This window comes from Anas platyrhynchos, chromosome 3 (assembly GCF_047663525.1).
Source record: "Anas platyrhynchos isolate ZD024472 breed Pekin duck chromosome 3, IASCAAS_PekinDuck_T2T, whole genome shotgun sequence".
In the NCBI taxonomy this organism is placed as follows: Eukaryota; Metazoa; Chordata; class Aves; order Anseriformes; family Anatidae; genus Anas; species Anas platyrhynchos.
Genome location: NC_092589.1, coordinates 115,922,781 through 115,933,804, shown reverse-complemented (window position 1 = coordinate 115,933,804; position 11,024 = coordinate 115,922,781). Strand labels below are relative to the sequence as shown.

The 11,024-nt window shown below is 36.1% G+C and overlaps 1 protein-coding gene across 1 annotated transcript; it reads left to right on the top strand.

Moving 5' to 3' along the window:
• Positions 1 to 740: 740 nt before the first annotated feature.
• On the top strand, positions 741 to 10,612 carry LOC110351730 (cysteine-rich venom protein-like). Its single transcript, XM_038176844.2, has 8 exons — positions 741 to 807; positions 3,956 to 4,017; positions 5,979 to 6,473; positions 7,653 to 7,743; positions 8,275 to 8,420; positions 8,582 to 8,676; positions 9,365 to 9,453; positions 10,141 to 10,612. Exons 2-8 carry the CDS (start codon positions 3,958 to 3,960, stop codon positions 10,266 to 10,268), a joined length of 1,104 nt encoding a protein of 367 aa, XP_038032772.1. The 5' UTR covers positions 741 to 807; positions 3,956 to 3,957; the 3' UTR covers positions 10,269 to 10,612.
• Positions 10,613 to 11,024: the final 412 nt, after the last annotated feature.

Sequence of the window (11,024 nt, the reverse complement as noted above, 5' to 3'; positions counted from 1 at the left end):
TCAGGGACAGTGGAAGTAAAGGTGCCATGAGGTGAGTTAAATGATACTGTCCTGGAGACAAAATATAAATACAAATAAAAATAAATCAAACACAATTCAAACATCTCTTCAGACTGACGGGGAAGAGATACACATATGTAGTCAGTCTACAAGTAGGTTACTTTTGTGCAACACATGGGATGACAGTCTTTTATTGTGCATATAAGTAATGCCCAGTGCCACAGCCTTTTGGTCTCAGTGACATAATGCAATACACATTTTATTTAGTAAATGAAAGTTCAGGAACAACTTGGAAGAAAATATCACTGTGTTCCCCAGTTTGTAGGTCATTCTGTGCATGGCCACAAGGTGACTGGCTGACTTATGCTTCTGCCTCAAACAATTTATACCACTCTTTTGCTAGAGACAGAAAAAACAATTGCCAAGCAGCTATCCCAAACTTGAGCTTTCATTTTGTGAACACAACTTTAGCACTACAGCCTGCTGATCAACCTACAAGCTTTTTTGGCAAAGTCATTTTGTGTTGCAAAATGGCTTCTTATCTTCCCTTTCCTTGCCCTGTAAACAAGAGAGAGAAAAAAAAAAAAATCCAGAGCAATGCAGTTAGATTGTTTCATTTTCAGTCACCTGTTTCTTAAGATAAGTTCATTCTTTTCAAATGTGCAACCCCAAAGCTGATGTCATTTATCTGCAATAAATATTGACAAAGAAAGAGAAGTGAACGTATATATATATATACAACCCCAGAGTGAGGAAAGCCTCTGACTTCTACCACTCTTCCCAAGAGAGAAGTCTAGCTAGACAAAGGTAATGTATGGAGAATTTAATTTATTAGAAATTTTATCCATAGAGTCACTTGGTCAGCATTAATTGGGCATTGTGTTGTGCATGCTAACGTAGTTAATATCTAAGTCTTACCAAACCCGGTAATTAAAAGAAAATGCATGCTTCTATTAATTTTAAGAATTTTTTAAAAAATTACATTTTCTGCTTAGAAAACATTCTACTCATCTGGGTGAGAAACACTTTACATGAAGTCTAATTTGCGATTCTTTATATCAAAAAGTAGCACTTGGTCTTGCTTGCTTCATTCTTCAAATGTGAACATATATTAATCCACTTTGTATTTGATTATAGTCAATCACAAGAAATGCTTTTTTTAATGAAACTTGAATTATTGTTATGTGAAATTTATTTATCTGGAATGTGGGTATATATCAGTACAGATAGACTCAATATTTTGCTATCTATAGCTGTCAAGTACTTGTCCAAGCTTTCAGGTATATACTATTTTAAAATATCTATTATATCTTCTCATATACAATAAGATGATTGTGTCTTCTTAATGCAGAATGAAAATTTTGTTACAAAATGAAATTTATAGATGCAAACTCAAAGACAGTTAAAAAAAATATATCAAAGTAACTGAAGTGAATAATATCCTTACTGTTGTAAATTTTCAGACCTGCTATACCCTGAAAGTTTTATCTGCTGGCAGGAAAAAGTCTCTTCTGAGGAGTGAAGTACCAAGATTAAACACACACACACACACACACACACACACACACAGTCTGCTCTGTATTTTTCAAATATAATTTGTTCCTAGCTTTTTAACTAGAAGATTTTTAATATTGTTTTAACATCTGATGAAGTTGCATGAAACGTACGAGTTTTCAAGCAGAGCTACATAAAACTATGTTGCTGGTATTTGTCTCTTCAAAAGTGTAGAAGTGATTTAGCTGATTGACTAGTATAGTATTGGCATGGAAGTATCTGGGAACAGTCATCTTCTGATTTTGAAACTAATGCCAAATAAATTTGCTCTAAAAGATGGATTTGATTGTGTGGTCTGACAATTGAAGATGTGTCGTATTTTAATCAAATTTACTTCTGAAGCTAGAAATGTTTTATGTTTCCAGTTGCAGCACTTTTTTTTGTAGTCACAGAAAGATCTTGTTTCTGTATGTTGAAGTTCTGCATAGCCAAGCATCAAAAAAAAATTCTTCTGATACACTGATTCATGCCTTATGTTTGTTCATGAATGCTCTCTTGTGACTATTAGCACAAGATATAATTTAGTATTAGCAAGATCTTTTGGCTAAGCATAGCACATGGTACATTTATGTTCTCTGGTTGAGTGAGCTCCAATCATAAGGGAAAGTGTTTCCTATGCTGTAAACTACTGTGGAATACTCATAAAATGTAAACATAAAAGGGATCTCAAGCATAAGGAAAACTTCATGTAGGCCATTACCATGCCCTCTGCCCAGTGCTGGATTTTGCTTAGAGATTTAGCTCCAAACTAGAATTATAAATGGATCTACATGTGCCCTGGCAGAGATCAGAATGCTCCTCAGTGAAGGTGAAAGTAATGGAGTTGATGCACTATTTAGAAATGGAAGAAGAAAAATAAATAAATAAATAAATAATGTCTGGACCCCAATCATTATTTATTATTTTTATTATTATTGTTATTACTATAATAAACATCAATTTCTCACACCACACATGTAGAGCTGACTCACACACAGAGGAGCAAGAAAATCCTCTGACTTCAGTAACATAAACCCAACATAAATGAAAGGGAAATCATATCATAAATCTAGAGACAATTTCAGATATTAAACAGTTAACAGAATATTAAAATTAATAAACAGCTAACAGGATATCAATAACAGTATTACTGCCATCTCTTCAAAATCATCATTCTAGGAATAAAAAATATTTACACCACTGATTAAAAGAAAGAATTAAATGTAAGTTGTTTTTACAGGACACTGGAAACTTGCTGTTAATTCTTTGTGATGTTAAACAATCTTTTGGTTCTTGCCAGAAGGAAAAGCTCTTTACAGTCTTTCTTAACTCATTCTTCTCACCTAACATAAATATGTTTGTTTAATCACTTAGCAGAGATGAATCGGTGAATCTACTGTATTTTCATAGTAGATTTACAGTTTTAACAGTTGTTATACCAATAGTTTCCCTGTCAAGCAGGATTTCCTAGATCTCTACCACTGACCTGTACTGCTCACACTGGATTTTCCTCAGAAGCCAGATCTAAGGTTTATTATGTTCAACTAATTTTATTACATGTTTTCCCTACTTCCTTCATTCTGTTTTAAGATAAACTGTTGAGTTCAAAGTCTGTCTCACCAAGGACTTTGCCAAATCTTCATTCTTTAACAACTGAAAAGATGAAATTTCATGTATGTCTTCAGTAGCAAAAAGATATGTAATATTTGATTTGCTTCTTCTGACATGTAGAAAAAAATATTTCATGAATATGAGTGGGTTTTAGACTGTGTGCATACTGTGGTATTTGCTTCTAAAAAGTATCTTATCAGCCAGAGACCAATAGCAACAGTATTGGCTGAAGGTTTTGTTTATGTGCCAGATGCTGCTTGAGGGTGATCAGCACCATCTAATTGAGAGATTATGATGCTGATTTGATTTGGAAACAGGGAGAAAGAAAGAAATTGAGACAATTGTTGATGTGTGTAAACAGTACCCCACTCCAGAATAAAAGTTCCCAAAACAGATGATGCTTGCTTGAACAGCACATTGGTGTGGCCCCAAGTGAATGTATTAATGGATTTTTATTGTGTTTTTTTTGTTTTTTTGTTTTTTTTTTTTTTATACAAGGAGGCAAAGATGAAAGAAATACTAAAAATTCAGGGCATTTTGAATAAAGAAATCAAGAGGAGGTTGATCCATCTGTTTTAAGAAACATGCAACTTTATACTACTTGTGGTCTCTTCCTCAGTACAAGGTGGAGCCTTCTCTCCATATGAGATAGCGGTGACCATTCACCAAAAAAAAAAAAAATCTCCTCTGTGGTGTGTTTGATTTTGAGGCTGTTTTGCATTTTGCTTACGTATCACAGAAAACCACAAGTTTTATGTAACAGAGATTAATGGTTTTTTGTTTGTTTCTTTGCTTGTTTTTTCCTTTGTAGAAATGGGTCCAATAACTGCAGTCCTTTGCCTGGTTGCTTTGATACACCAAGCTGAAGCACAGGTAGGACTATTCATGTATGCAAAACAGTTATACTGCATATTGCTGAGGACATTGTCTAGATATCTGCATTAGCGGGTTGAGTGATCTCGAGCTCTGCAATTCAGGGTTGAAATTATTATTTGTACATCCTTTCCACAACAAAGATGAACTCCTGTTTTTCTAAGATTTATGTATTAAAATTCTGCCTATCAAAAAATGTTCTCCTATTTACAAAAATAATATTTAAAATACATTTTCCTAAAAGAATATGAACTGATACTGCTCTAAAATAATTTACCTAAGTATCAGATATTTTATCTTCACTTCTCTTCAGAGAGGAGATCTTAATATTGTCGGATGTAGATATCTACTATGTACACATTTGGATGTGAGCTATTTATCAAGATATGCTTAATAAGGGATGAAAAGAAATAGGTTCTTTAGGAATGCTAATCTTCTCTTTCTTTAGGAAATAATTCTTTACTCTGAGGACAGTCAAAGACTGAAACAGGTTTCCTAGAGAGGCAGTTAATGTCCCATGATTGTCAGTGCTCAAGAGGAGTTTGGACAATGCCTTCATTAATATAATTTAACTTTCGGTTGGCCATGAAGTACCCAGATAGTTGAATTAGATGATCTTTGTAGGTCCTTTCCATCTGAAATATCCTATCCTTCTTTAAAAAAGCTCAGGTGATCTATGTCCTAAATTGCTTGTTTAACTGATTATACCAAGAGCTTAAGATAACTGGCCAAGATGTAGTTTCTACTACTGTAAATGCCATAAATTGAACAAGATGAACAAAACCTCTTGAGGGAGGTTTAGTTGCCCAAACAGAAATGTCTCAGTGCAGTTTGAGATTGCCTGAGGTACCTGAGACATTCATGAGAGGTTCTACAGGCTGTACAAAGAGCTTTAACCTTCTGGAACAACAGTTAGGGCTCTCTGGGCATTTAAAATGGCATTAGGTGCCATTTTAGGTCACTGACAACAGCTTTTAAAACCTAGAATTGAGCTCTGAAGTCACAGCAGGGGGAAGTGAGATTTATTCATATTATTGGGACATCTTAAAATTTCGTCTCTCTCATGTTGTGGTTTTCTCATTGACCATGAAGGCAAACTGAGATGACTTTTAGAAATTTACATCTATGGTATAGATGTCTAAAATTACGTAAGATGAATTTGTTCCTAGCATGCAAATCATCACACTAATGGTGAAATTCATCTCACCAACCTAAGTATCAAAATATTAATCATCTAGATCTCTCCCAGGCTCTCATTATAAACAAAGGAAGGAGAAAGAGGTACTTCTAGAGAATAGCTTTTCCAGTCCTAAAAAGGAGTTTGGGTTTTGTTTGATGAGCTATGTCTGCCCTCTCCAGTAATGACTAAGAGTAAGGTGTCTAGCTTAGACTGAGAGGATTCATTTTCAGATGTTAAGCAGGAAGAATTCCTTCCCAAGGAACATTGTAGTCTGAAAACTCTAATGTGAGCATTGCTACCATTGTTCTTTGCCAGGATTCAAAACCTGTCATCACTGGATAAGAGACAATTTAAACTGTTCATTGCCTTCTTGATCTTATGTATTTCAGAAGATGGTCTGCAAAGGGCTTTAAATTCTGATCCAGCTTCATTGCAAGTGATGAGATCTAGGAATTTTTTAGTACTCACAGAAGGTCAAAACCAGTCATGACATTTGGTTCCAGAGCTAAGCTTTCTCCATGAAGACTAGAAATCTTTCTTTCTGAAGGTAGAAATACTAATCACAAATTTCACTTAGGGTCACATCTCTTTATTAACTATATGGTTCAAATGAAGGGAGGGAGAAAAATAAAATAAAATAAAAAATCACCAGTTACAAGAATAGGAGAACCAATAAAGGAAAGTTGAGAATTTCCATGCAGCTTTACTTTGACAATAATTTCACGGTCTATCTTGCTTAGTAAACCTTGGATAACTGGAACAATCATTTACTGTTTTCCAGGTGTATCAGAGTAAACAAGTGGACACACCCCTCTTTCCACCTTTTCCCGTTAAATACCCAATACAGAAGCCAGTAAAGAAACCAATACAGAAACCGATATACAAACCAGTACAAAAACCGATACACAAGCAGATACCAATACAGAAACCAGTACAGCTACCACCAATAAAGAAACCAGTACAGGTACCAGCAATAAAGAAACCAGTATACGTACCACCAGTAAAGAAACCAGTATACGTACCACCAGTAAAGAAACCAGTATACGTACCACCAGTAAAGAAACCAGCCCGGCTACCACCAATAAAGAAACCTCAGCAACCTCAGCAACCTCAGCAACCAGCACAACAGAAATACAATGGTTTTCAGATGCAAAGCAAACAACAGATGCTTCAGCAACAAAATATTATTCAGCTGAAAAATAAGCAAGTCATCCTTAAAGAACACAATCAAATAAGAAGATCTGTAGTTCCAACAGCCAGGAACATGCTGAAGATGGTAAGCTATGCATATCCACTACCCTGCTTTCCAGATCATTAGCAGAAGATTGTAGCCTTCTAAAAACCCCACACTCAGTGAGTAGATAGGGCAAGAAAGGTTCTCTGGGATTCAGATTAAGAAATCAGAATTTTATCCCTGTGTTTCTGCAGGCTTCATGCTTTAAGTCTGCACACTTCAGTGCTGTAAGCACTTGTAAAATCATTGCAAAGAACATGCCCCAAGCACTGCTCAAAACCTCTCTCATAACCAACATGTCTTAGTTTCTGCAGTTAGAAAAACTCAGTTAAGCAACATGGCAAATCTCCCTTATCTAGGGACATCTGTCTAGAGAAAATATAAATACAGGCTTGCTGCAACCATATCCATTTATTGTTGTTAAACCTGTATTAATATAGCCTGCAAAGTGAATCACAAATTCTTGCCTTATGTTTTCTCATTGCAATAGGCATAAACTGCAATCTTTTTCAGGGAAAGCTTTTACCTTGGAAGAAAAGAAACATACACCCTGAATGAAGGAAAGTGGGCAAAGCAAGGATGGAATTGGGGTACCAGCAACATTTTTCTGAATTAAACATAATGGGGAAGGCAAAAAAAGGCCTAGACCTGCATAGCTGTCTGGCCTCAGATGAACTTGTTTTGCTCGTTGCTGTTACCATACACATCACTCTTGATATTTTTTGTTATACCTATTCAATGGGCAGAGCTGCTCAGTGCTTTATGGTTAAGTCTGCATGGTAAGACTTGCAAACATTCCCCTGCTTCAAAGACTGGCTGGTGTCTATCACTACATCTCAGCTCCACCTAGGAGCTGAAGCTCAACTCTCCTAGGCTTGAAGCTCAATTTTGTACCGTTTGCACTGTACCTTACAAAGTTAATTCAGGCACAAAGGTAAAAGAAGGTAATAGTATGTTTTAACATTTCTATAAACCAGGATTTTCTGGAGATCTGGACTGTGATATTCTACAGAATTGCTCGATCTGCAGCCCTTAAGGGCTGAAGAAACATGGTGCCCATGTCTCATGCCCAGTAGTGTAAACTGGCACAGGTCCTTTGCTTTCTTTTAAGGAACCCAAAGCATTCAGCACTCCAAGTGCAAATAATTCCCCATGTTTTTCTTCTCCTTCATGGACTGCACAAATTTGCCTGTGACTTGTTTCTTACTTTGTGTCTTTCAGGTTTGGAATGAGAGAGCTGCTAAAAATGCTCAGAAATGGGCAAAGAAGTGTGAAATGGAAATCAGTCCAACAGATCAGAGAGTTATTGACGGTACATAAACAACATCGATCCTAAGCTTATGGGTTAATGTTGATTTGCAGATGACCCTTGTTCATGTGAAGTAGAAATATGGATACATTTTAAGCTGTTGTAGAATATCTTTGGAGAATTATTAAACACAAAAACATCATCTTTGTCAGAGAAAGTCCCTGAAAGACAAACTGTTGGAGCTTGAGAGAGGGAAGCTGTGTACTTGCCCTGTTCTTGTACCTTTCTTTAAGTACCCTCTTTTAGCTCCTAGCTCCTGCTGGAGACAAGATGGCATAATAGAAGACTGTGGGTATGACTAAGTACAGACATTTTTGTGTAGCACATTGTAGTTAAAAGCTCACCAAAATCAAAGTAGCATTCCCTGACACTTTCATAAGATCAAGTGTACTGTCCCCTTTAAAATCACAGGGGAAATAGGTTGACATTGTAGACCCTTTGTTTAGGATGTAATTACACTCTCCCCATCATACCTTCCACCCTACAACTTGCTTCCTTGCTATGTAATAAAATATACCTACTTTACTACTTCAGGCATCACCTGCGGTGAGAATATATTGCTCTCATCTCAACCAAAAACATGGGCTGAAACAATCCAAGTCTGGAACAGTCAGGGCTCCAATTTCAAGTATGGTTTTGGAGCAACTACAAAGAATGCCAATGTCAAGAGCTATGCTCAGGTATGGATAATTGAAGCAAACTGCAATGATACACTAGAATTATATGTGTACAATCAAGGTTGCTGAGAGGCGTTTATTATCAGAAGAAAAAAAAATGTCATTGATGAGAATTCAAGAAAATATGTCTCTGAAAAAAAATATGTTTATTTTTGATTCTACAGCTAGTGTGGTATAACAGCTACCAGGTTGGATGTGCAGTTGCCTACTGTCCTAGAAACCAGTACAACTACTTTTATGTTTGCCATTACTGTCCTCCGTAAGTATTGCCTTTTTATTTTCTTAAGATGTGATAATTCTGGATATGTTTTCAAAAACTCCAGTAGTCCATAGGTGATTTGTAGATCAAATGTCTATAGTTTCTTTTAGCCATTTGTAATTTTGAAAACACGCATATGAATTGTGTTTTTAACGTTAGATTAAATGTTAATATTTATTTCATTTCACGCTGAAACAGAAATTTGGGAAATTTTAGCATTTGAATAAAGAAAGGTCTGTCTGTGTAAGGATCAGGCATCATGCTATAACTTTGACCACAAAGAAGACAGACAAAAAGTGAAAGCCAACAGCAAATAAATATTCACAGAGGTAAAAAGCATACCTCTGACTCCTTCATGTCAGAAGGTGGCTGCTGAGGTAATTTTCTTATGAGCCACGACATACTTGAAAGCCATTAGAAAAGTACAGCCAGGAAGCACATAAGCACATAAGACATTTTAAACTGATAATGTTACACAAAGGCAAATAGTCAATTAGTTTTCTTTCCCCAAACACCTATTTGATTTAAAATTCTATGCATAGCTCAAACTGAAACATGAATATCTATGAAAATAGTCATTTTATCCAAAATGTGTGGATGTCTTTCATTGGGATAAAGAAAGTAAACTGTCAGTGGCTCAGAGCTACATCTTGATCTCATTTTGTGTTGTGTTTCTTTCAAATTTCAGAGGAAATAATATAATGCAAGTGGCTGCACCTTACAAAAGTGGACCAAGATGTGCAGATTGTCCCGGCCACTGTGACAATGGGCTTTGCAGTAAGTATTTGCCTCCTTACAACAAACATTGCACTACCTCAAATAATGACATTCCCTTTTCCTCCTTCGTACTTACCTTTTGCCAGTCTGCAGGTAGGAGGTCATAGAATTGCTCCTTCGTTTTCCTTCTACACATGATATTGATTAAATAGAATAGCCCACCATAAGTGGCACGATTTTGAGCGGGGGGGGGGGGGGGGGGGGGGCACCAGATGAGCTCCAGAAATCCCTTCCAGCCTCATCCATCCTATGCCAGTGGGTGCGTTGTGTTGCTGCCAAGCAATGACTATGACTGATCACATCGCCAGTCTTCTGCTGCCCTCTTCTGGAAAACTCAAGACAACGTCTTCATGTGCATGTGCATCTTCAGTGCATGTACATACAAATCGTGAAAGTTCATATGTGTATGTCCATGTATGAAGAGCTCCACATGACCTATATTGTAGACTTCCACGTGGAGCAACTCCAAGTATAAAACTGGACAGGAACTGTAAGATACCACCTTTCTGTCTGTTTTCCCTTTTACATAATGTTCAAGCAATTTGAACAGCAGAGCAAACGTATAAAGGCTAAGTAGGCAAGAAAATTAATGAGAAGATGCATGATGGAAAATGCAGAAGTATCAGACCAGCACTGTTTTTTTTTCAATCAATATTTCATGATTTTTTTCTATCTGTTCTATTTTAGCCAATCCTTGCAGGCATCGAGATGCGTTTCCAAACTGCAAAAATATGAGAACCTTGTTTGGCTGCCGCCATCCGGTGGTGAGAGAGAAGTGTGCTGCTACCTGTAAATGCACCACTCAAATCGTCTAATATCCTGGTGGATGTCATTGTAGCTGCTTTGGGACTTACTTATTGGGAAAAAAAAAAAAAAAGTAGAACTAACCACGAAGCACATTCATGCTCAGTGTATCAGCTCAGATTGACTTGTATGTAAACTTTTTTTTTTTTTTTTTTATGAAATCGCACAATTATTTCAGTCCCAAATTAGTCTAGAAGCTCAGATAACCTCTGATGTTATTTTAGGCTTTATAGAAATCATGATTAAGCTACTAATGTGTTACTTTTTGGTTTTCCTTTTGGTGGATCTTCCACTGATTCATTTCCTTTTAACGGGAAATACACTTTTAAAACACAGAAATATGTTAAATTCCACTTAACTTTCTTCTGTTACCTTTTCTTCAATTATAAATGGAATACATTCCTGCTAAATAAAAATATGTTCACAAACAGAGCTTTTCATTGAAGTTGTTTATAATTTTTCCATTTGGAAAATACTTTGTGTGTATTTCAAAGATCTGCACAATTTTATGCATATGAGGAAAAGAAAAGAAGAGACAAAAGCATTATTTTTCACAGCTGAAATAAGAGGAACTCCTCAAATCTGCCAGCTTTTGCCCTGTGGCCTTAACACAAATCTGATAGATCTTAATATCCAAGTGATAAATTATATGTATTTTTTCTCATATAGCACCAACAGTCAAGAAATTAGAATCTTTTTTAAACCATTTATACAAAGAAAGAGATGGCCTTTCCATAGTCTCTATGAGTAAGTCCCTCTCTTGCTTG